This window comes from Hydra vulgaris, chromosome 09, assembly GCF_038396675.1.
Source record: "Hydra vulgaris chromosome 09, alternate assembly HydraT2T_AEP".
Classification (NCBI taxonomy): Eukaryota; Metazoa; Cnidaria; class Hydrozoa; order Anthoathecata; family Hydridae; genus Hydra; species Hydra vulgaris.
The window spans coordinates 60,075,138-60,101,675 of record NC_088928.1 but is presented as its reverse complement, the minus strand read 5'-3'; the positions used below and the strand labels follow the sequence as shown (position 1 = coordinate 60,101,675).

General features: G+C 26.2%; 2 protein-coding genes across 3 annotated transcripts in view; both read left to right on the top strand.

The window, feature by feature from the left end:
- LOC100209233 (uncharacterized) overlaps positions 1–1,208 on the top strand; it is a 38,312-nt gene extending 37,104 nt beyond the window's left edge. The window contains exons 6-7 of the mRNA XM_065806224.1: positions 327–430; positions 844–1,208. Coding sequence (XP_065662296.1) covers positions 327–430; positions 844–1,015 — 276 coding nt within the window. The 3' untranslated portion in view covers positions 1,016–1,208. The remainder of the gene's footprint in view (positions 1–326; positions 431–843) is intronic.
- Positions 1,209–4,129: 2,921 nt separating this feature from the next.
- Positions 4,130–24,451, top strand: LOC100203322 (serine/threonine/tyrosine-interacting protein). 2 transcript variants are annotated; one of them, XM_065806222.1, is made up of 10 exons: positions 4,130–4,259; positions 5,278–5,302; positions 5,440–5,468; positions 5,543–5,640; positions 15,139–15,199; positions 20,078–20,114; positions 20,249–20,288; positions 21,551–21,674; positions 21,761–21,818; positions 24,177–24,451. In XM_065806222.1, the coding sequence occupies exons 1-10, from the start codon at positions 4,194–4,196 to the stop codon at positions 24,263–24,265; spliced, it is 627 nt and encodes a 208-aa protein (XP_065662294.1). In that variant the 5' UTR covers positions 4,130–4,193; the 3' UTR covers positions 24,266–24,451. The 2 variants fall into 2 exon arrangements, with proteins under 2 accessions (XP_065662294.1, XP_065662293.1); XM_065806221.1 differs by having other exon boundaries at positions 5,278–5,310; positions 5,415–5,468.
- The last annotated feature ends 2,087 nt before the right edge of the window (positions 24,452–26,538 follow it).

The window sequence follows — 26,538 nt, the reverse complement described above, 5'->3', positions numbered from 1 at the left end:
TTTTATTGGAAGTTTTAAATCAGTTTATGTTTTACAACATTTGTATTATGTTATTGATATACAGCCCTTGGAATTAGGGTCAGCATTTAACAATACTGACCTAACTGCGGACCTGAAAGTGTTTGAGGTTGGCAAAAAATTGCTAACCTCGTTTTTATGTTTTATGGTAACCTCTTTATTTCAATTTTTTTTTTCTGCTGACTTGATGCCGACTTCTAACAGTTTGAGGTTGGCAATTTATTGCCGACCTCATTTTTCCTAATTCCTAGGGTTGGACATATTAGACACATACATAAATTTAAGCTGAATTTTCTAATTTCGTTCAGGCTAAATTTGTGGACTTTAAAATTCAAAATATTGTGGGAAGTTGTGATGTTAAGTTTCCAATCCGATTGGAAGGATTGGTGTTGGCTCATAGTCAGTTTTGCAGGTAGTTTACATATATATATATATATTTTTTGTATATTTAAGAAGTTTTGCACTATACATTAACTAATCTTATTCAGGATTTTTTTTTAGATTGATTATTTATAGTTCTTCTTTATGTAAAATTGTATATAAATACAAGAAAAGATAAAAGTAATTGCTAACAATAGCGATAGTAAATACTTATCTTTTAAAATTGTTAAATAAATTTTTATTTTCTTTCCAAAAGTAAAAATACTGTTCAGTAAAATAATAAATTATTGGTCGATGTTTCTCAAAAATCTTTCTTAGAATGTAAGAGGAAGTTAATCTGTATATCTAATTTTTTATAAATGCAGTTAATGCATGTAGTTAGACACTTAATGTATATAAAATATAATGATTTAATATGCGATTGATTATGTATTTGCTTTTTAGTTATGAACCAGAATTATTTCCTGGTTTGATATATCGCATGGTAAAGCCACGTATTGTACTACTAATTTTTGTTTCTGGAAAAGTTGTGCTTACTGGAGCCAAAGTACGGTCAGAAATATATGAAGCATTTGAAAGCATCTATCCGATTCTACGAGGTTTCAGAAAAACTTAGTGACAGCTTTTGATGTGAGAGCTTTATCGAGCTTTTGCATATTTTTTATGATTTTTTGTAGCAATTGCATTCCTAACATTCTACAAGTTTGCTGCTTCGTGTTGAAGTCTTTAAAGTATAATATGACTTTAAATTCTTTTAAAAAATTGTAGACATTGATGAAAATCAAATAAATACGATCTATAATAAACAATAGTTTTTTTAAGAAATATTGTGTTGAAATATTGTGTTGAAACATTGTTTTGAAATATTGTTTTGAAATATTTATTATACCTATTATTTGTATTAATGCTATTTTCAAGAGGTTTTTATTTTATATTTTGTTTTCATCTTTAAAAAAAGATATCCATACAGTACTCATCCATTCAGCATACTGTTTGTTCAGAATTATTTTGCACATGGTTACTAAAAACTTTTAAGAAATTTTTTTTTTGTAAAACTAAAATATATATAAATTAAAAATACAAAGACCTTTTTTACTTTCTACTTTCTTATCTTATTGTGTTGTTTGCAGCCCTTGGAATTAGGGTCAACATTCTGTGATTCTGACTTAACTGCTGACCTAAAGTGTCTGAGGTCAGTGGTATTTTGCTAAGATTGTTTTCATGTTGTTATGGTGAAACCTTTGTATTAAAAATTTTGTCCTTACTTGATTTTTTTTAATTCTCTGGACTTGTTGTTTGTATAGCTTTATTAGAAAGCTTATTTAAAAAAATAATACTGTTAAATATTTAGTCTGACCCTAATTTTAGAAAAGCAGTTTACAGCAATAATTTCTAAATGATTTAAAAAAAAATTTTTAAACTTATTTTGAAAATACTGTCTAATATTTTAGTCATTACTTTTAACCCTCAAAGTTGAATCAAAGATGGTGATTCATACACAGCCTTTTTGGGTAAAGTTGAATCAAAGTTAACAACATCAAAAACAACAAGTTGTTATTGTTGTCATTGGTGCTGTTATTGGTGTTATTTTTTGTATTTCTTTTGGTGCTGATATTCCTAAAGGTTGGCCACTATCTTTTTTTCTTTATAAATTTTTATTAATATTTTTTTTTTATGTTAGAATATTTTTTTACTAAAAACTTAGTTTTAAACAGTTTACTGTTTTGATACCTTTTAATAGGCACATTCGAAAGATTTTATTGTATTATCTAATTATATAAAGTTATATAATTGACGCTTTTTAATAGGCACTGGTTATAATAAAAAATTGAAAGATTATAAAGAAATTTATAATCATTTAAAAAAAGATTAAGAAATTTCACTTCTTTGACTGCTCTCTTAACTTGTGTGTGAATAGATAAGTACATTAGAATTCTCTGAGACTATATCTTTTTTTTTTTAATTTACCAGGTTAAAAAGTGATCTTTTCATGTCTTATAAGGTCAATGTGAAAAGTTTAAGTATGCAAGCTTGTATGTTCTTGGGGATTCTATTTTTTTGATTTCTGCTAATTTATAATCAGCAATTTACACATCTAGACTAGATGTGTCAATTTTATGACACAAACTAGTCAAGATGTGTCATAAAATTGTGTCATATTAGCATGAAAAGTAATATTTGCTAATTTTTTTAAAATATGAATCTCGTGTTAAAAATTTTACATATTTTTAAATAATTTTCAAATATCTCAAAGGTTGATAAGTATAAGTTGTTTCAAGATCTTTTTGAACCACTTAGCGAAGCAAAATGATAATGATAGTATAAGTCAACATGCTCAAAACATAAGAATAGCAAAACCTGTATTGAGTATGAACAAGAGGAAAGGTAGAACCTGTGTTGAGTATGCCAACTTGTACTATCAGCGTCAAACATTTATTGAGAGTTCTGGAGATTATTGTCTGGCATATTTGATAGGTATTTTTCTAATCTTAAGGTATCTATTTTGCTAACTTTTCTCTAAATTTAATTTCTTGCTGAAGTTCAATCTTTTATCATTTTATTACCCTTAGTAAGCAAAGTTTATTTTATTGGGTTATTCTACTGAATGTTGAAATTTTGAAATTTGTTTGAAGAAAACATATTAGTTATTCTTTTTAATTTTACTTCTAAAAAATGCATAGCAGCTTCATTATGACCTCAGTTTGTGTTTTACTACTACAACAAATAAATTATAAGGTGAAATATGTTATTTGTTGTCCAAAGGGCTTAACCTGGATTTGTTTATAAATTTTTTTATTAAATAATAATTCTATTTGTTATTTTTATTGTATTTATTTAATTACATTTGTTATGCTCATCAATTATTATATTATATTTATTGTGTTCATCATTCAAAATTAAAAAATATTCAAAGTATAGTAATTTTTTTTGTTTTTTTTGTTTTTTTTGTGATTGAATTAGTTTTAATTTTGTGGGATTATAATACTGAAATTTATACTCAATTAAATTATTCATTTAAGGCTTAATAAGACTATGACATATAAATATATATATTATATTATATTAATATATGTTACTTTTAATAATTTATTGTTATTCTTTTTTTAGTTATAAATTTTCTATTTTGATCTGGATTCAATTTAACTAATAAAAATAAGAAATTTTTTTTTATACATTTTGAAAAGCTAAAAGTTAAATAGTTGTTTTTTGTTTTTTCATTGAAACTTGATTATGGTAAAAATAAAAAATGGACTTTTAAAGCTTTTATAATAATGCCTTTGTTTTTTTCAGATTCTAAATTTATATACAATCAAGCAAAAAAAAAAAGTACCTTGGTTTAATTCTTTATTGTAAATAATATAAGTTTTGCTGAGTACAGGAGCTCTATTTGACTAAAATTTTTAATTTAGGCTCCATTTTACTAAAAATATAATAAAGTTAAAAAATTTTTTTTAATCAATAACTATTATAAAACATTATGTATACAATTTATAAACATTGTTTATTAAAACATTATGTATACAATTTATAAACATTATTTATAAAAACATTATGTATACAATTTAAAAACATTGTTTATTAAAACATTATGTATACAATTTATAAACATTATTTATTAAAACATTATGTATACAATTTATAAATTGTAATTAATAACTAATGTAAATTATTAACTCTTGTAAAATAGTATTACAAAAAATTAAGCAAATTTTAAAAATTAAAAAAGAATTTTTTTTTTGAATAATTTGTGGAACTTTGTTTACCCATAATCTTTTTTAGTATAAACAAGAATTATGCTAACTAATGCTGTTTTCCAAAGCTTAAGTTTTCCTTCTTTACCTCCTGACCAGGAGGAGAAGGTAATTTTATTTTTGATAAAATTATGTTTTTATTTTTTTTTTAAATAACGCATTTTAAATATTCTCTATAAAATTGTTTTTAATTATTTTTAAAGTTGTTAGTGATAAAGATTTGAATAACAAAATAATTAAAAATTTAATTTTTGTTTTAAAAGTTGTTTAAAATGTTGTTATAAAGGAATTTTTTTTTCTTAAATTATTAATAATGTTATTTTAAATGAGGATTTTTTTTTTGATAATAATGGATTAATTAACTTGTTTCAACTTATGATTTTTTTTGTTGTTATTAATTGAATCGTTTAATTTTTTTAATAAATTCTTAAATTTGAATAAAAATGAAATCTAAAAGTTTTACTATTTTTGTTTTATGAACCAATGAGTTTATCTATCAATCAGTTTATGTTTTGTGTTAGGGCATTTATATTTTATGTGTTAGTGTATTTATGTTTTATAAGTCGGTGTGTTTTTGTTTTATGTGTCAGTCTGTTTGTGTTTTGTGTGTCATTGTGTTTATGTTTCATGTGTCGTGTGTTTATATTTTAGGTGTCAGTGTGTTTATGTTTTATGTGTTAGTGTGCTTATGTTTTAGGTGTTGGTGTGTTTATGTTTTAGGTGTCAGTGTGTTTGTGTTTTAGGTGTCAGTGTGTTTATGTTTTATTTGTCAGTGTCAGTGTGTTTATGTTTTATACAAAAATTAGCTTCATTTTTGAAAGAAAAAAAAAAGGAAATAAGTTTGGAATTGTAATTAAAAAGTTAACAAAACACTTTCCAATTTTTTTTACTTGATTGTTTCTTTATTTTGTTCATTGTTATTTGTTTTTATGTTTTGTTTGCATGTTTTTTATGTTTTGTTCGCATGATTTTCGTGTTTTGTTCACATGTTTTCATGTTTTGTTCACATGTTTTTCATGTTTTGTTCACATGTTTTTCATGTTTTGTTCACATGTTTAAAAAAATATTTCTTGAGGTTTTTTAAAAAATTTTTTACAATCAATATTTTTTTAATCACCCGATATAGGATTGGCATTATCATATGAGAAGAAGTATGCAAGTATAGTTTTGATATTTTTATTAAATGTAATTATAATTATTTATAACTTATTTTTTCACAGTCGAACGTATCATTATTGTTTTATTTGGTTGCTTTTTTTTAAGGAAATAGTTCCTTGTATTTACTTAGGACCATATGCTGCTGTTACTAAAAATAAGGTTTGTCATGTTTATATAAAAGTAGCAACAATAAACTACAGTCATGGTAACAGTTACCCATGGTTTCAATTTAGTTAGAAGTTTTAAAAGAGCATGGAATCACCCACATAGTTTGTATTCGTCATCCCATAGAAGCAAATCTCATAAAACCTAATTTTCCACAAAATTTCAGGTAGTCAAAAATTTTGTTATTTTATGTAAAAATTTGTCAAAAGTTTTGTTATAAAGAAATTTTAAAATAAAAATTTTTTGGTAATAATAAAACAATAAAATAAAAATGTTTTTATTGAGTTTAAAAAACTTTATATTGAAGTTGAAATCATTCCACATTAAAACAAGTTTAACAATCATTAGATAGCATGTGCCCTTTAAGATTAACAATCATTAGATAGCATGTACCCTTTAAGATTAACAATCATTAAATAGCATGTACCCTTTAAGATTAACAATCATTAAATAGCATGTACCCTTTAAGATTAACAATCATTAGATAGCATGTACCCTTTAAGATTAACTATCATTAGATAGTATGTACCCTTTAAGATTAACAATCGTTAGATAGCATGTACCCTTTAAGATTAACAATCATTAGATAGCATGTGCCCTTTAAGATTAACAATCATTAGATAGCATGTGCCCTTTAAGATTAACAATCATTAGATAGCATGTGCTCTTTAAGATTAACAATCATTAGATAGCATGTACTCTTTAAGATACTTATTCAAAAAACTTTTATAAGTTTTATATTACTTTTTTGTACGTGTTTAGGTATTCACAAACGTGTTAGGTATTCACAAACATGTTAGGTATTCACAAACAATCACAGTATTTGCAAAAAGATTTGCAAATTAGTTATGCTTATCTTAAAGAATAACAAGTTTGAAAACAAAATGAAAAAAAACTTAATTTTTTATTTAAGTTTATATTTTAATTTAATTGACATTAAGACTTCGATTTAAATTTAACAAATAATTTTTAATTTTAAGTATTAATTAAATGATTACTCCAAATACTAAATTCAATATTAATTTGGTTAGTTATGGCAACAATGAAAAAAGCAGCATAATCAATCAATAATAGATCATAAATAAAACAGCTTTTGCTGCTGTAAATTAGAAAAAAGCAGCATAATCAATCAATAATAGATCGTAAATAAAACAGCTTTGCTGCTGTAAATTATAAATAAAAAGCTTTGCTGCTGTAAATTAGAAAAAAGAAGTAATGAAAAAAGTAGTTAAAAGTAAAAAATACTTTACCGTCGTTCACATTAGTATGTTTTAGTCAATTTGTATACAAAATATATATAAAATTGTAATAATATTGTAGGTATATTTATAAATTAATTAAAGATAGAGATAAATGGCCAATAGAAATTTTCTATATTTTCTTATTAGATGCATCTATTTTATTTTTGTAATTTTTGGCATATTTTTGATCTGTTTTTAAATCACTATTTTTTGTTGCTTGTTTCAGTTGCACTATAAATCATTCATTATATATGATCACTTATCTTACACCATATATTGTATTAAAATATAGATCATGGTCAAAATTTAGGTACCAAAACAAAGATCAAAAACCGAGTTCGATCCTCCCATTACCGTTAGTATTGTGCTCAGTTTAGTTTCTCAACACAGTGGCTTTATTTGTCAAAGTTAATGTTTCACAGTTTAAAATGTTAAAACAATGTTAAAGAAAATAAAAATGAGTGTATTATATGACAAAATTATAATTATACGTATATATATATATATATATATATATATATATATATATATATATATATATATATATATATATATATTATATATATATATATATATATATTTTATATATATATATATATATATATATATATATATATACACACACATATATGTATATGTATATGTGCATGTATATATGTATGTAACTATGAACGCGTGTTTAGATAGAATCTCTGACATCACACTGAAATAGCCTGTTGCTGGGGGCTTCAGCACATACATCAACTACCTTACAGCCTGCTGCTGCAAGGAAGTGTCACTCCATTGACTCAGTATTTGACATGGAATAGCAATTTTTTCTTTTATTATTGTTCTTTCTTCGTTTTCTGAAAATGCCATAATATAATATAAATTAATGTAACAAAAATAGGGTAACAATTTGTTACATAAATACGAAAATGATAAAGTTCAGCATTAAAAAAGTACACTAGTTGCTATTTCAGTTTTATTTTAATCTCATAGTTTTAATTAAAGTAAAATATAGTGTATACAACTGTTGTATGTAAAGTAAATATATATTGAAATATAAATATACCAATAAAATTGCAGAAAGTAAAAATTTCAACTCCAAACTTAAGAAACTTTTAAGAGTATATCATCAAAAGCATACCAGATCAGTAATTGATGGCATATCTATTGTTCTTAATAACCTCAGTGCATTAATGTTATGTTCCTAATAACCTTAGTACATTTATGTTATGTTCTTAATAACCTCAATACATTTATATTATGTTCTTAATAACCTCAGTACATTTATGTTATGTTCTTAATAACCTCAGCACATTTATGTCAGTTTGAACTTTTATTTGTGACCAGGCAATTTGAATTTTACGATTCTTCTTGATACAACTCTTCAGTATTTCTGAACCTACTATGTAAATGTATTTTATCATCAAGTTGTTTCCATATATTCTCAATAGGATTTTTGTTAGGAGATTGAGCATTGCAATGATTTCATACATATCATGTTTTAACGAGTTTTGATGTGTGTTTGGGATAATTGTCCTGTTGGAATGTCCATCATGTTTTTATCTACAAAAGGTATCATTTGATTCTTCAGAATTGAATTATGTATGTATTTGTCTATAATACCTTTGATGTGTTGGTCTGAACTGAAAAATTACACATATACAGAAAATAGTTAATACTAATGCGTTTTATGTTTTACTCATTTCTTTTGTCTTTACTCTTTTCAATGTCTTTTTTAATTAATTTTATATTTATACAGTAAATTTTTAAAGAAAAGTATTTTTATCAAAATAATATTAAAACATAGAACATTATTAACATATATTATCCATGCATTTTAGATTTTTCTAATATGTCAAATAAATATAGCAAAACTGTTGTTGACAAATATTCAAGAGTATGGACAAAAAATTTAGTTTTGTTTGAAAAATGTATAACATCAAGAAGTGTTCTACCCTTTATTGAAAAACCATTAGATTCATTTAATAGAATGCTAAAAAAAACTATATTATTGGACGTTACAACTACCTGGCATCAATTGAAAAAGCAGAGAAGAAAGAGTAAAGTTAATTGCTATCGAAATAAGTAAATTACTTATTTCGATAGCAATCGAAATAAGTAATTTACTTATTTCGAAAAAAAAACTCAACTTTCCAAGTATTTCTAAAAAATTAGTTGGAAGAAAAATTGAAAAGGTTATAGAAAAACATGACAAGTATCTTAAAAAGCCTGGCAAAAATGAAGAATGCTCTGTTTTTGGAGATCTTTTTGATATCATCAATATTAAGGGCATATGGCTTAGTCTGGAAGATAAAAAATTTTATAACATACAATTATTAAGTTCAGGAGAAGTTGGTCACAGTAATAACACGCACGTGTCATTACATGCTTCAAAAATCAGAGTTTGTAATGCAAAAGATACAACTTCTACAAGCAAAGCAAATAATTGTCCGGTTAGCAGTTCAACTGCATCAGAAGAAAGTGGTTCAGATTTAGATTCACAAGACAATTATGAACCAGTGGAATTAAAAAAATCAAGAAAGAGAGTATATAATAGAACAAAGTTAGCATATAATCTTGTGATAACTGAATCTTTAAGTACAAATAAATCTGCTAGAATCTGTAAAAAGTTATTTGAAAAAGGTATTGAAATAGAAACTCCAAGTCAGACAGGAATATGGAGATCAACTATAAGGCAAGGGGAAAGCATGAAGAAAATTGTTGCTAAAATGGTACAAGAAGAACAATTCTGCCTACATTTTGATGGAAAGATAATAAACAAGACTGAAAACCAAGTTGTGATACTTCAAAATGAGAAAAGGAAAATTAACTTAGGAATTGTTAAATGTAAAAGTGGAAAATCCAATGATATTTTTGAAGCTTTTAAAAAATTGCTAAATGATTTTGATGCACGGAAATGTATTTCAATGATTATATGTGACACAACAGCAGTAAACACAGGAAGATTAAATGGTATAGTAAAAATACAAAATGAAATGGAAACCAGCTTTACTAAACCACAATATTAAGGATGTCAGCATCATATACTGGATCTCCTTTTAAAACACGTTTTGGATCATTTTGTAAATTGTAAATCAACAAGTCCTGGTTTTGATTATAAATTTGTGAAGGACTTAACGGAAAGTTATGAAAATCTTCAAAAAAATTATACATATGAAGCTGAGCCTAATCATTACATAAACTTGGGATGGCGAGATGCTTCAAAATCCTTTATAAGTTATGTGAAGCTTTTCGTTACTTCAAGAATCATAAAAAATTACCAAAAATTAAGTGGCACAAGCTTCCTCCATTGCATAGTGCTAGATGGAACTCTAGAGCATCATATGTTCTTCTTGCCTATTTTCTTATACCAACATGGAGGTGTGAACTTGAAAGTGCAGCAACTTTTATTGCAAATCAATAGAAAAAACTTTGGTTCAGCAAACAATTATTTGATGATAAATCATGACTATATGCTTGATGCATTGACTGAAATTAAGTGTACAGCTGCTTTAAAGTGCTTTATGAAACACTGGAGCAAAAAAGATAGTGTAGTTCATATTTCAAGAACAAACATCATTGCTGAACGAGGCGTTAAATTGATGGAAGATCTCCTTCAAAATTCAAAAAAAATAGGAATATGCAAATGTGAAATTTATTGGAAAGAATGACCTGTGAAGTGTTAAAACTAACTTGCTGAAAATAATTATTTTTATTGATCCACTTCAATGATATGTAGTTTATAAATACTAAATATAATTTACAATTAGTTTTATTTATTTTTGTGGCTGTTTATAAATGGGTTGGAAATAAGCTTCATGCGTCCTCATGTAATTTATGAAAAATCACATTATTATCAAGGGAGGGGGGGGGGATATTTTTGCAATTAGACTACCATTAAACCAGTTTTTTATCAATTACTCAACATTTCTCAGTTTATAGAAGTATGGCCACAACAGATTTAAAAAATGTCATAATCCTAATATATATATATATACATATATTTATATATGTATTTGTGTTACCATTTCTGTCATCTTTCAGCTATAATTTCACTTTAAATTCCTACTAAACAAGATTATTAGTGTTTTTATGTAAAAAAAAAATAGAATTATTTTAAAAGTATTACATTTTTTTTAATATTCTTCTATCTAATTCACTCCTAACAAGGCTGCAAGCAACCAAGTTACCAGAACATATAAATAAAAAAAAAGAGCTATATAATAAAAAGATTTGACTTTACTGAGTTACGAGTCAAGCGAGAATAAGTTTTGATCAATGGAACTAGGGATACCTGTTTTAGCAGCGACATGAAAGTATTTGTACAAAAAAGAAAGAGATGCAACCTCACAACGACTGGAGAGAGGCTCAAGCTTGGCAGATAGTAGGTCCAACCATGTTTACAATGCATTTTTAAACCTTGTCTAGAAGAGAAAGAGCATCATTAGAAGCCCAAATATGACAACAGTATTTTATACAGGGATGAATAAGAGATTAGTAGAGGTAGAGAATGTTATCAGGAGAAAATGATGATGAGATACAGGAGATAATGATGAGTACAGTTAAGAGAAGCAATCTTTGCAGATGATTAGCAATCAATTGTATTAATGGTTTCCAGAAGAGGTCAGTAGTAAACAGTCATTATGTTAGGATGAATAAATAAGGTAATGGTAATGCTGATAATAAATAAGGATGTGCAAAGAAAAATTTCATACAAATCAATTGTTTTGATTCTCATTATAGCTCAAATTTTCTTGTTTTTCGTCATTTTGAGTTTTTTTTCTAAAAAAGCATTTAAACTATCTTGCTTTCGTTTCTTGCTCATTTTGTTTCTTACAAACTAAAAATTGAAAAGCTGGTTTTAGAATAACTATACTATTAAAAATGAAATTATATTCAACCATGGAATAATAATTCATAACAAAGAAAAATCAATTCATTTGCAGTATTCAGTTCTAGTATACAGTATTTAATATTAGAATGTGCAGTTCGATTAGAACTATATCAGCACTGTTTATTTGTAAATATGCTGTAAAATAAAATATTTTGAAATGCTAAAAAGATTTAAAAGTAGTACTAACTTATAATAGATTATAGTATTGAAAATTTAATTTACAGCATTTATTCCATAATGTTGTTCCAGAAGAACAAAAAAGCACTGCGGTGCCAAAACACCACTGGTATTAAATGATAGTTTAAGACATAAAGAAGATTTAATAATTTTTAAAATTTTCCCAGATATATCATTTAAAGCAGGCTTATGGAGAAGACCTTTATTGAAAGCTTTAGATATGTTGCTGTGTTGCAACCAACTAATGCATGATAGAATCTTTCAGTCACAGCAGTTAAGAAATCAGTAGTAGAATAAGAATATCAAAAACAATCAAAACCATGTCCTGCTCTCTTGTAGGATACGCTATTTTAGGCAAAGGCTTAGGAGATGCTAACTCTGACTAAACACAACCCCTGCCTCAGGGCTCTTGGTTGAGTAAAGGCTAGAGATAGTGTCTCGATAAAAATACTCATCTTAGGCAGATATTAAATACATCCGTCTACTGTCTTGTAGAAGGCCTCCTAGGAAAAGACTTAAGGAGTAAACAGATTCTATCTGTCGACCAGTTTTGCACTCCTTTATCTATTAGGCTGACATAAATGTATTTATAATACATTGTTTCCAGCTTCGGATGTTGAATGCTGAATCTTCTTGACTTATTGCATGGGTTTTGCTTGAGTGGCTCATTATACTATCATATATTGAGGGTACAGCTCTAAAACTCAGTTTTTTGGTTCTGAGGCCGACTGTTAGTCAGGTTTCTTGAACTCTGTGGTAGCACTTGGAAAGGCTGATTCTATCAACAGTTGTAAAATATTAGAATACTAACAGTGCTATGTTGCGCATGGATGGTGTCAATGTTTGTCATTTTGTTATGCAATGTTGAGGCCACATTTGGAGCCCTTTGTTACGGCTTAGGGTTTATTATTAGTAATGAGGCAACTGCTTGAACTATTAGATAGAGTACTGAGTACAATGTTGTGTAGATAGAGTACTGAGTACAATTTGATAGAGTACTGAGTACTGAGTACAATTAGATAGAGTACTGAGTACAATTTGTGCTTTGAGTCAAGTTTTTAAACCAATTTAAAAAATGACAAAAATATCAAAAACTATAAAAAGTAAAAAATATCATCACCAGGTTTTCTAAATCTATCATTAACTAATATTCGTGGTCTTCAAAGTAACTTTTCTTCAGTTGAATCTTATCTCTTGCAAAGTTCACCAGACCTACTTGCTCTTTGTGAAACTAATTTGAGTTCAGCTGTCTCATCTTGTGATCTTAATGTTGATGGTTATATTTGTTTAATTCATAAAGGCTCCAATAATCACATGCTTGGCCTGGGCATTTACATCCTTAAAAAATCACCCATTTGTTGGGAAGCTAGGTTTGAGTCCACAGACTTTTTTTTTATGTGCTTTCCTTTAGCACTGCTTTACTCTATCACTTTTCTTTTTGTTCTATATTGCTCTCCTTCATCTCAAGACTGAATTCTTTTTGATATTATTTCTGATTAAATAGACCATGCCCTCTCTCTATCTTTCAGCCAATATCATTTTTGTTGGTTGACTTTAATGCTCATTGTGCTGCTACAATTTCCAATCGTAATCATTACTTCCATATCTATTGCAAAAAACAGATGTCTGTTTACTATTGCTAGAAACCATTGTAAAAAGGTTTTGTCTAATGCCAAAGCCTCCTATTCTCAGGTAAGTTCTTTAAGTCTTTAGTTAACAAACCCTTAATCTCTCATCTTGAATCTAATAACTTACTTTCTGATCATCAATATGGATTTTGATCTTCTTGTTCTACTGCTGATTTGTTAATGGTAATAACTGATAGGTTTTATGTGCATTAGATAGATGTGGAGAGGTTTAGGCTATCACTCTTGATATTTTTAAAGTCTTGGATAAAGTTTGGTATGCTGGTCTTGTCCATAAGCTTTTTTCTTATTGAGTATCAGGTAACATCTTGAAGACTTTTGAATTATTTATTACCAATTTTAGTATAAAAGTTGTCCTCAATGGACAGCACTTTTCATCATTTACTGTAACTTTAGGGGTTCCTCCAAGTTCTATCCTTGGTCCTATACTTTTTTAAATTTACATTAACAATCTCCTTGAAATTCTCACATCTAAGGTGGTATTGTGCGCTGATGATACTACAATTTATTCTTATTTCGATAAAAAGCCAGTACTCTCTGATTGCTTGGAGGGGGCATTTGAGTATGAAAAGTATCTCACTTCTACTATAGCATGAGACTCTCAGTGGCTGGTGAACTTTATTTCCGATAAAACTCAATTTTTTTCAGCTAACTGTTGTCGCAATAGTCTAGATTTTCCTATATTAATGAATGGTAATGCACTCGATGAGTCATCTACTCTTCATCTTCTAGGATTAACTCTTACTTACGATCTTTCTTGGAAACCATATATCAAATCCATTGCAAAATTAGCATCTGCTAAGGTTGCATGTCTTTATTGTGCTTGCCACTTTCTTACTCTGGGTTCTATTCTTTATCTCTATAAATCTCAAATCCGTACTTGTATAGAATACTGTTGACATATATGAATTGGATCTTCAATTGATGCCCTTTCTCTTTTAGAAAAGGTGCAAAAATACATTTTAAAACTAGTTAGACCTGCTCTTGCAGCCAACCTTCAACCATTGTTACATCGACATAATGTTGCTTCTTTCTCTCTTTATAATAAATACTATAATGGGTGCTGCTCTAAAGAGCTAGCGTCTCTTGTGTTATCTACTAAAATTCTTTCTTGTGTTACTCGTCATTCAATTAAGTCTCATCCTTTTACTGTTATTGTTCCTAAGTGCTCCAAAAATTCTTGTTTGTCTAGGTTATTTCCTCTACCATCAGTTCTTTGGAGTTCATCTTGTTTTCCTTATTCATATAGTTTGCAATCTTTCATATCATCTGTTAATTGTTATCTTGCTTTATAAATTTCATATTTTCTTTTCCAGTAACTTCCAACTCTAATAGCGGTTGCTTGGAAGTTAAGATATATATATGTGTGTGTATATATATATATATATATATATATATATATATATATATATATATATATATATATATATATATATATATATATATACATATATATATATACACATATATACATATATATATTTTCATATTCATATATATATATATATGTATATATTCATGTATGTATATCCATATATGTATATATAAATGTATATATGTATATAAATATATATATATATATTTATATATATATATATATATATATATATATATATATATATATATATATATATATATATATATATATATATATATATATAGTACATACAAAATATCATATTGATAATTTATTTTATGTATTTTTATTTTGAATATAGATATCTCACCCTTGACATCATTGATACACCTACCGAACCTATAATGGAATTTTTTCCAATGGTAACTTTTTTAGTTTTTATTAAAATTAAATAAATCTTTAAGAAACTTGCAAAACGTTTTTTTTTATGATCAATTTTTTGTTAAAAGTTCCAATTATAACAAAAAAAAAAAAACAGAAAAGAACATGAGAAACTTCTTCATCTGGCAACACTAAAAAATTAAGTTTAAGTAAAAAATGTCTTTCGAAGCTTTTTTTTTAAATATGAAGTATTAATATTAATTATATTTAATGTTAATTATATTTTAATGAATTTAATTTTTTTGGCTTTCTAGATGTTTACAATAAAAGTTTTTTGTAAAACAGCACTGTATCAGTTCCCCCCTTCCTCCTTTCTTATTGTGGGAATGTTTTAATAAAGAGGGAAATAGGAGAAAATATATTCTGGAATTTTTTTGGATACTTTAAAAAAAATTTTCTTTTAAATGTGATCTGGATCATCGATGGACTAAACATTACTTACATTCAAGGTTTCTCCTCTAGGTAAAAAAGGCTACTCTTTTTCTTTTTTTTTTTATTTATTTGTATTGTTCCAATGTCCCTCTTCCAATGTCCAATGACTCCTAACCATGAACTTTGACAAATAAACTGCTGCGTAGAGAGGCAAATTGATTTAAGACACTTGTATTTTGAGGAATGTAACGATATAAAAAACGTTTTTTGATTTACTACACACTTTTGAAAAATATTTTTCATAAGAATCCTAATAATTTCTGTTGTTCCGCGTTCAATACCTCCTCTAAGTGCTCTTTTTTTTTAATTACGATAAAAAAATATGTTGCATTATATTTCAGTTTATATATAGCCAATATTGTAAATCAATATATTCTATATATATCAAAATGTGGATATTTTATATTGATGCAATATTTTTAACAGTATTTAGCCAACATTGAGATAAATATTGTAACAATATTGCACCAATGTTGCTTGCTACTAGAGAACTTAATCACAACTCTTCCTGTTTTTTCTTGTAGTCTGAACACTGTTTAATAGTAATATTGCGACAAAAACAATAGCAATGCTACATAACAACAATTCGCATTGTTAAATACTGTAACTCATTAATAAAAAGTAGAAAATAAAATGTAGCGAAAGCATTTGCTAAAAAATATAATATTAAAAGCGCAAGTATGCTTTTTAATTTAAATTTAATAGTTCAGTAAACTAAAGTTTGACAGGTCTGTTTCTAAATAAATCTTGTGCAAACAAAAAGTTTATTCTCTGCTTTTTGGTTCAAAAAAGATTTTTTTGGTTCAAAAAAGAATTTTTTTGGTTCAAAAAAGATTTTTTAGCAAATTCTTATGCTGCATTTTATTGAGCCTTTTTTCAGTGAAAATATGGAAACCCTTCTTATAGATCAATTTTGAAAAGTTAATTTTTTTTGACAACTTCATGTGTAAGAATTGAAATCCATTGCTAAGCTTTATTTGCTTAAATAATAGGTCAATCAAACAACAACATATTCTGAAATTTTTTCGCCTTTTTTCACTCTTTGATCTAGTCTAAACAGTCTTTTTCCATAACTCTGGCGTTTGGTCGAATTTTAATGTTTAAAATGGCTACAGAATTATCTTAAAAATGAGTTAGCATAATCCCACATGAGGTTGTCTTTCTTTAATATTTGACGTAGCGTAAATGAGGTAGCATAATCCCATATGAGGTTGTCTTTCTTTAATATTTGACGTAGCATTTACTATCTTTCATTATGTCACAACATAAAAAAATAGTTTTAGTACAAAACTTTATAGAGAAACTTTTTCAAAATCTTTGGTTTTTTCCTTCTACTTTTGAGCTTGTTGGCTACAATGAAAGTGGGATTTGTTGATCAAGTGGGGTCATTAACCATTGGAACTCTCCCTTTCCATGGCTCAATAAATGAAATATGAACCAACTCTGTTCAGTTATTAATAAAACCAATCTAGGAGGTTTATACTGACAAAAATACTTCCGTGAAACTTGTCAGTAATCTCAAATCAGTCAAGAAGTTCCATGATTGTTGTTTTCTGCTTCTTTCTTGTACTTGAACTGAGATTAGGAATAAAAGTCCATTTATCCTGATTAATACAGCAAGTTTGTGATGTTACAACTTTTTCCCATTATTCTAATCCAAAAGCACATCTTTCTGACCTGCTTTTGGAATAAAAAGATGGGAAAAAATTATTCAACACGTTGTAATGGTCCACTGTGTTGTGAAACTTTACCCATACATTGTAAATGAAGTATTGAAGTGAATTCGTTTTTAAGGAAAAAATTCACTTTAAACAATTAATTTTAAATAAATACTTTACATATGATGTAAAGAACGTAATAAAACAACATAAATGAATTCTTCTACTGTGTAAATATAAATGGTAAATTGAATCAAAGGTTATAAATGTTGTATTTTTTATAAACAAAAACAAAGAATTTGAAAGGTTTACCTTATAATTATCCATTGTAATTAGAGGGAATCCAGCTAGATTCCATGGCACAACCAATAAAAGAAAAATATACTCCATATATTGTTTATTTAGTTGACGAACAACTTTTACTAATATTAACATATATATATATATATATATATATATATATATATATATATATATATATATATATATATATATATATAAAGTTTCTTGCCATACACAGCAATCATCAGCCATTAAATACATAAAAAAATGAGCTTGATAGTTTTAAAATTGTTTAGGTATCACGTAATTCAAATTTAAACAAACAAATTTTTTATTACCATTTATTAAAAAAGATTTAATTTAAGTTTTAAATAAGCTTGTATCTATTCGCTTTGAAGTCATATTTAAAATGTATATTTTAAAATGTATATGTTATTTTTAAAAAGTTTAATTAAAAATATAAAATTTAAAAATTTTTTAAAACTATTTTTTTAAAAACTTTTTAAATAACTTTTTAAAAACTTTGTTGTTGTTGTTGTCGTTGTTGTCTTTGTTGTTGTTGTTGTTTGTTGTTGTTGTTGTCTTTGTTGTTGTTGTTGTTGTTGTCTTTGTTGTTGTTGTCTTTGTTGTTGTTGTTTTTTTACAGTTGCTTTTTTTTATTAAAATTCTTATTTTGGTTATTTGAATTTATCGAATTTATTTAAAAATAAACAGCATAAATAAAGCAGCGGGAAAAAATATTGTATTTGTGTGTGTATATACACTTTTATAATATATATTTATAATATATTATAATACAGTGTACAATATAATATTATACAGTGAATAAGGGACCAAGGAATTGTTCAAATTAGTGAATGTTCAAATTATCGGGGCATTCTATAACACAAATTTTTGGTGATAAGTAAAAACAATTTGAGTTATCAAAAGTTTTGATCTCAAAGGTAAAAACAATACATTATAAATTAAAAAATGTTATATTACTCTGTCTTAGTTTTGAAGAAAGGTCTCTATTGAATATAATTGAGACTGCATTGAGCTTTTATTGAAAATCTTCACCATTAAGACTGAAGTACATATAATCATAAAACACTAGCAGTGACTCCCAAATATCACCAACTTTTAGGCAAACTGGGTCGATCACATTATCATCTTTATCTTCCTTGTCATCAGCATTATGTTTATTTGCTGCATTTTTTACTTCTTCTATAGACTGTTCATCTGTTAGTAAAGGTACTGCGCTCATTAAGTTTTAATCTGCAGAAATGACATCAGCTGTTATACTTGGAGGGTAAAAATTATCAAGTTTTTTTATCTGATTTTGAAACTCTTTAAAGGGGTTGTCATCTTCATCTGAATGGGCAGGTTTCTGTTGTTCTTTCAAGTTTGCTTTTGCAAAACAATTAACAATGATGGAGGTTTTCACTTTTTGCAAGATCAATCATTTTGCAATTGAAAAAACAGAAAGATCTTATCTTTTATCTACAGCTATGACCAGTCTTTGCAAAGCCAAGGATCTGTATTAAACTTTCAAATAGCGTACAACTTCCTGGTCCCATTGTTGAAATTTAGAAGTGGTGTTAGTTGGTAAAAAAGAAAGAGCTCAATAGATTTTAAATTATCAATTGTCTGGTGAGCTGGGCAGTTATTTATTATAAACACTACTTTCTTCTTTTCTTTTGTAAACTTTGTAATAATTTCCTGTATCCGCTCTTTGAGCAGTATGCTATCCATCCAGCTTTTATTTTGATTTTTGTATCAGTAAGGTATTTTTGATTTACCTATTATAAACATAGGAATTTTATCACCTGCATTTGTTGCAGCTCAGTAAGAGGAATTTTACTGTGCTTTCCACCTATACAAACCTCAGGTCGAAGATTTAGTGGCTTATTAGGTTGCATGCAAAGAATTCACGTTTATCTGCATTAAAAATTTTATCATAATTATACGTGAATAAAATTGTAGGGAAAGATATAATTCTGTTTCAGTACTTTAAGGTTAAGAAAAAGTTAAAAAAAGAAGAAAAATATAAACATACGTATTTCCTCCACTTTAGTGACCACTTTGGTCATGGGAGCTGAATGCAAAATAAAGAAAAAAAGCTTCTAGATTAGGTCTCACTGTGTATCAGTTGTTGTTTTCATTTTTATTCTTTAGCATGATTTACAAATACTATATTCTCACTATTATTTAAACTTGCAATTTAAATTCAATAAACAAACTGCTTAAAATTTTGCAATTTAGTATTAATGTTAATAATGTTCACAATTTATTCTAGAATGTTTATGTTTTAGTTTTTTTAAAATTCTAAAAAGAAAGAAAGAAACTTACAGGCTGCTTATCAACCTTATTGTAATTTGAGAACTTGGTAAAAACTAGGAACATTACACCAGTACAAATTAACTCTACTTTAGCCGCTACATAGATACTAAATTTCTTATTTTTAAAGTTAACTTTATAAGTTTAAAAAAATAAATTTTTTTCTAGGTAAAGCAGTTCATTGAAGAATGCTTACATAATAAAGGTATTTTAAGGAATCTCGTGGTTTGTTAGACCATAGCTTATTAGTTTTTAAGGCCATGGTTCATTAGTCTTATTAAAACTTAGGTTTCAAATGTTACACTTGAAACATTATGTGAATTGTTTTTTACATTTTAGGTAAAGTACTAATTCATGGAAATGGTGGTATATCAAGAAGGTATGTTTGTAAAATGTATTTTTGTCATAATTTTATGTGTTAAGAACTCTACATAGGCTCAACAACGTTGAGTATATCTAAAAGTGTTGTGCTACACTAATCAAAACAGGAATTAAAGAATTAAATCACCTGAAAACTCTGCAATATCTTCTTGAATCATTTCATCACTATTATATAAGTTATATAAGTTTATATAAGTTACATAATAAGTTTATATAAGTTAATATAAGTTTTTATGAAAATATATGATGTTTATACAAATGTTGCACGAATCTTTTTTGAGTATTTTTGCTTATTCTGCTTTTTGTTCAATAATTTTTGATAAATAACAAGAACCAAAATGTGCTTAAAGAGATTTCTAAGAGCAGCAAGTTCAAAATTATAGCAGTTCTGAACTGTATCAAGTTAAGGATTGCAACAGTTTTACGACATCAATTTGAAGATTACTAAAAACCAAATGTTATCTGTGTATATATTGTTTGTCTTGAAAACTTGTTATTACCTCTGGTCAGCTCTATAAGTGTTACTTAGTAATCACTAATCATAAAATATTTGGATTGTCTTTAGTGGGCCTTTAATAGATTTCTTTAGTGATAAATAAAGTTATGTTCATTAGTTGTTTAATAAAACATTAGTTGCATGTGGCTACAATAGAAATACATGGCAAAATAAGAAGTAGCAAGTCAAAAGCTAACATAGTAGGCAGCAGCAATGTATAGAAATCAATGATGTAGATTTTTTATTCGAAGATGCATATATAATTAAAAACTAGTCAAACAAGTGACACCTAAATATTAAATAAATTAATTAATTTAAAAAGTAAGTATTTGTTTAACAAAGTTAAATTTATAATGATACAAAAACAATGCAAACAAACAATTAAAAAAAATAAAAATAAATAAAAATAATGTCAGCAACATCAACAAGAAAAATAATGTTAAATATCAGACATCACTGTTTACATTTGAAGTAAAATACCAAAAAAGAAAAAAAAAAAGATCGAATATATAAATCTGACATAACATGAACCCAACAAAATATAAAATAGGAACAATACACAAATATTTATATATATATATATATATATATATTTTTTTTTTACTTATTATTATTAATTTTATTTTTGTTGCTGGCATAAAAGCTTTAATACATTGTTGTTTTTGATCCTTAATATATTGTTGTTAATGTTATATTACCCTTTGTGTTTTTTTGTACTTTTTGTTATATTATTTTTAGTTACAGTTAGAAAATTATGTGTTTAGTGCATCATTTGTAATTGCTTATATAATGGAAACATATGGATTAAGTTATCAAAAGTCATTTTTGTATGTTCAACAAAAGCGCTACTGTATAAATCCAAATGAAGGTTTTGTAAGACAGCTTCAGGTAACCTTTGTGTTTTTATTTTCTTTGTATATATTATTGAAATTAGAGCATTATTTTGATAAAACTATGAAATTGTCTCTGTCTAGGAATATGAGCCAATATATTTGGCGAGATATCAGCAGCAAGGTCAGACAAGTTCAAGTGGTAATTTTTCTTTAGTTTTTTTTTTGTTTCAATTGTTTGTGTTTGATGATTTTAAATGTTTAAGTTTTTTATAAAAAAAAATTTCTGAACTTTTAATTGTTTTTAATTATATTTTATCCCAAAAGTGAGTTAATTAATTGATTTTGTTTTTTTGAGCAATGTAACAAACAGTATAAAAACAACAAACATATCTACCAACAATGTAACAACAACAAACATAACAACCAACAACGTAACAACCAAGTCTAAATCTTCAATAAACCATTTTAGGTTTATAGTTGCATCAAGCATAAATAATCTGAATAGAATAGTAAAACCAACATAAAGCTTTTACAGCAATAATCTTTATTTTAAAACTATCAATCTATTCCTTTGATTGCAATTGTGACACTTTATACATAGCTATGACAACTGTTACCAGCCGTTCTTTGACAACAAAATATCTCAAAGTCTTCCCCACTTCCTCTTATGGTAGTTGTCAAAAGCTTTTTCGAAGCTATCAAATTCCATCCACAAATCTTTTTTTTTTTTTTAATTATTTTTAAATCTGCCATACAATAAATATTGTATCTCTATTGTTCCTTTTCCTAGTCCAAAACCAAATTGCAAGTTATTGATCAATGCTCTGCTTTTTATAGTGCGTTTTTATAAATCTTTATCATTCATTTTTCCTTTATGTAAAATTGATTTGTAAAGTTCTGATATTTAACATTGACATCTCAATCCAATACACTAGAAGGACCAGCAGCTTTGCTTAACTTATGAGTTTAATTTGGTTGATTTCGATACAGGTTATTTACTTTGCTAGTTTACTAACCTCATTCTCTGCAGTCTTCTTTATTTTAATTAATCCCTTGTTTTTATCTTAACTTCGTTAAATAAAAAAGGCTTAAATTTGTTAGTATGTCTAGGACTTTTAGTACAGTTTACTTCAACAACATTCCTATATTTCCAAAGCATTTGCTTGATAACTTTAGGCGCTACATTGTCCTCTAAATGTAGCATCTCACTAAATATTTGAACTTTGTTTACGGCTTGTTTTGCTTTGTGATTAGTCAAACAATACAATATGTAATGTCTTCTTCATTCTTCATTGCTTTTTCTTTTATAACGTTTATAATCTTTTTTCTTTTATAACTTTTATAATCTGCATTCAACTAACTTAAATAATCTTAGCCGCATTTTGAATCACTTGCTGCATTTGTCTAGTTTTCGCTTACCTGCCATTTTGGCAATCTTTTTACTTGTTTTTTTTTTTTTTCCTGCATAGAAACCCCTATTGACTGACCAAACCTTCAATCTCACACTTTTTGTAATTAAATGAGTTTAACATTATATAGATTTGGAACAGAATATTTTCAACTTCAGGTTGTTTTAAAGTCAATTTACTATATCTAGGATTTATCTATTGGAGTTATCTATTGCCTAGATGAGTTGCCTTAACCACGTTTAAAGAGCTTAGTCTGTTTGACTAGTCATTTTTCTTATCTAACCAGTTTAAGATTATAACCATTTTTTTTTTAACTATACTTTTACTTATGTTAAATCATAATGACATTGTATTGTAATGTTGATATTTTTAAATTTTAATAAAGTAAAATATTTTTTTCTTCGCTTTTCTGCTTCTATTTTGAAATATTTCTCTAGAAATTTGACGTTTTGTAAAAAAAAATTTATGATACCATGTCTGTTTCGGTATTTTTTTATTTATTTACCACTTTCTATTCAAATTTTATTATTTCATCTATTAGGTGTGTCCTCTTGAAATTTTTTTTTTTTAAAATGTCAAGGTTTCATATAACATTTGGCGAAGCATGACTGTTTTCCAAACATTAACATTTTTATCGATAGAGTTGCTTTAAAATTAGGGTTATAAATATGAATTTATATTCATAAATTTATATCATTTCATTGTTGTTTTTTTAAAATAATCGTATTTGCGTCATTGAAAGTTGTTATGTTTGAACAGAACTGTTTGTGGCTGCTAACTAAATATATCTAATATAAAGAATATTTAATGTTTAATGAATTTTTCATTGTTATAATAATTTTTTTAAATGTTAAAAATTGTGTTTTTAATATAATTAGTTCTGTATACCGGAGGTATGTAAAAAACGAGCGCAATATTAATAAAATGTAAAATATTATTATTGCTATTTTTGACCATAATAACAATAATAGTTTATTATTGTATATTATTATTAGGTCCTTATTTATAATAGCGGTAATGAGTCTTAATTGTTTGACAATATAATTATTTGTAATTACTTTATAAAGTAATTAGTTGTATTAAAGTATTAGTTTTGTTTTATAAAAAAATATTTTTTGATATATTTCATTATAAACTTTAAATTTTAGGTACCTACAAACGTAAGTACGAAATTGATGACGAAAATTCTGACTTAGTAAAAATAGATCACTTTAACACCAATGTATCTAATTCTTAAATTTGCAAAAAAAATGACAAGTCTGTAAATTATTTTAAACTAATCGTCAAAGTCAAGTGTGTAAATTTCGATGCTATTTTTATATTTACTGTATCATAAAATCCATAAATTGATGTTAGCTATGTTTGAATTATCAAGAGTTTTAAAATCGTATGACAAACTGAAATAAATAGTTTTCAATGCAAAGCAGGTATTTTTTAGTCGTTTCGTCCCGGTAAAAGTGTCAATCGTTTGCGATGTAAACTTTTATTATGAAATACGTTTGTTTCACAAAAAAGAGTTTTTTTAGTCGAGGTTTATGCAATACAATATTATAATAAAATATGTTAGTACTTGTTTCTCGTGAATTCTCGTGAAATATTTTTTGTAGGAATATGCGTTTTAATGTTTCTTTTATTGAAATTTTATAAGCAAGTTCAATTTTATGGTTAGCTAGCGTAACATTAACTTCGTTAATTTATTTAATTATAAATTTTATATGCATTGTTTGCACATGCAGTAAGCAATATTTTAAATGACAGCGCTAAATCTATTTAAATCATTTTTTTCAGCCCAGTGTATTCTATCTACAATACCAATTTTCCGTTTATTGAAAACACAATCAATCCAAATAACTCATATAGATCAATATAGATATATACTTATATCTTAAACTCAAAAAATAACACTGAAGGAATGGATGGTAACTCATTTTCTATTCTCCATAATAATATTAGGAGTTTACAAAAAAATAATGAATCATTAAAACAGTTTTTATATAAAGTCAAAATTAGTTTTCATATTTGTCTCAGCGAAAAATGGTGTCATGACAAAAATATTGATAGCGATTCAAGTTTCCAAACCTATACGAAATTTAAGTTTAACTACTTAATAATACGAACCATTATGTGTGGAGTTCAACCACTAAATAATACGAATCATTATGTGTAAGAAGTATTATTGTGCATGGGTTATACAAGCCGCCTACAGGAAAAATTGACGCATTCAAAGACCATGTTAAAAATATAATTAAACATAAATCAAGCGTAAATAAAAGTGTGCAGTTTGTCGGTGACGTTACCCTAAACATTTTTGACTATAACATTAATAAGCATATTAATAAATTTTTAAATGTCTGTTTTCAATCTGGATACATTCCAGTAATCAATATACCCACGCGAATAACTAAGAATATATTCTTAGTTTAACAAAAACAATATCTATTAAATACCAAAAAATTTCAAAAAATATTCCTATTTTAAAGAAGAGGACAAATCTGAAATCATCTCTGCTCATTCTACATTTTCAAAAATTCTATAAAAAATAATGTTCAACAGAATATAAAAATATTTTCACTATAATAATCTATTTTACATCAATCAATTTGGTTTCAAGAAAGATAACTCAACTGAAGATGCTATTATCCAATTTGTACGTGAAATCTCAAAATCATTTAAAAAATCTCAATATACACTAACAATTTTTGTTGACCTATCAAAAGCTTTTGATACGGTCAATCACCATATTTTAACTTATAAACTCAAATACTATGGAATAAAAAATAAAATTTTAAAATGATGTAAAAGTTACCCAGGAAAAAAAGTTTTATAGAATTTGTATAAACTTTTGAAACATGTGGCCAATATAAATTCTATAAAATTTCTATAGAATGCTATTAATTTCTATAGAAATTGCTATAAAACTTTTTCTATAGAAAAAAAAGTTCTATAGAGATTCTATAGAGTTCTATAGAGTTCTATAAAATTCTATAGAAATTCAATAAAATTTTATGGAATTCTAAAGAAGTTCTATAGAATTCTATAGAATTTTAAATAAATATAGAATTCTATTAAATTCTATAGTATTCTATAGAATTCTATAAAATTCTATAGAATTCTATTGTATTCTATAGAATTCTATAAAATCCTATAGATTTCTATAAAATTCTATTAAATTCTATTAAATTCTATAGAATTCTATAAAATTCTATAGAATTCTATAGAAGTTCTATAGAATTCTATATTTATATAAAATTCTATAGAATTTTATAGAATTCTATAGAACGTCTTTAAAATTCTATAAAATTTTATAGAATTTCTACAGAATTTTATAGAATTCTACAGAATTTCTACAGGTTATATGTTTCAAAAGTTTATAGAAAATCTATAGAACTTTTTTTCCTGGGTATCTATCTAACCAAAAACAATTTGTATCATTTAACAATGATTATCAAACCACTTTTCTTAATATATCCTGTGGAATCCCACAAGGTTCAATTATTGTACCTCTCCTTT

Coding starts and splice junctions, on each gene's coding strand:
- LOC100203322 (XM_065806221.1), top strand. CDS start 4,194: ATGCTAACTAATGCTGTTTTCCAAAGCTTAAGTTTTCCTTCTTTACCT. Junction 5,641..15,138: donor AATTTTCCACAAAATTTCAG/GTAGTCAAAAAT, acceptor TTTTGAATATAG/ATATCTCACCCTTGACATCA. Junction 21,675..21,760: donor GTTTTGTAAGACAGCTTCAG/GTAACCTTTGTG, acceptor GTCTCTGTCTAG/GAATATGAGCCAATATATTT.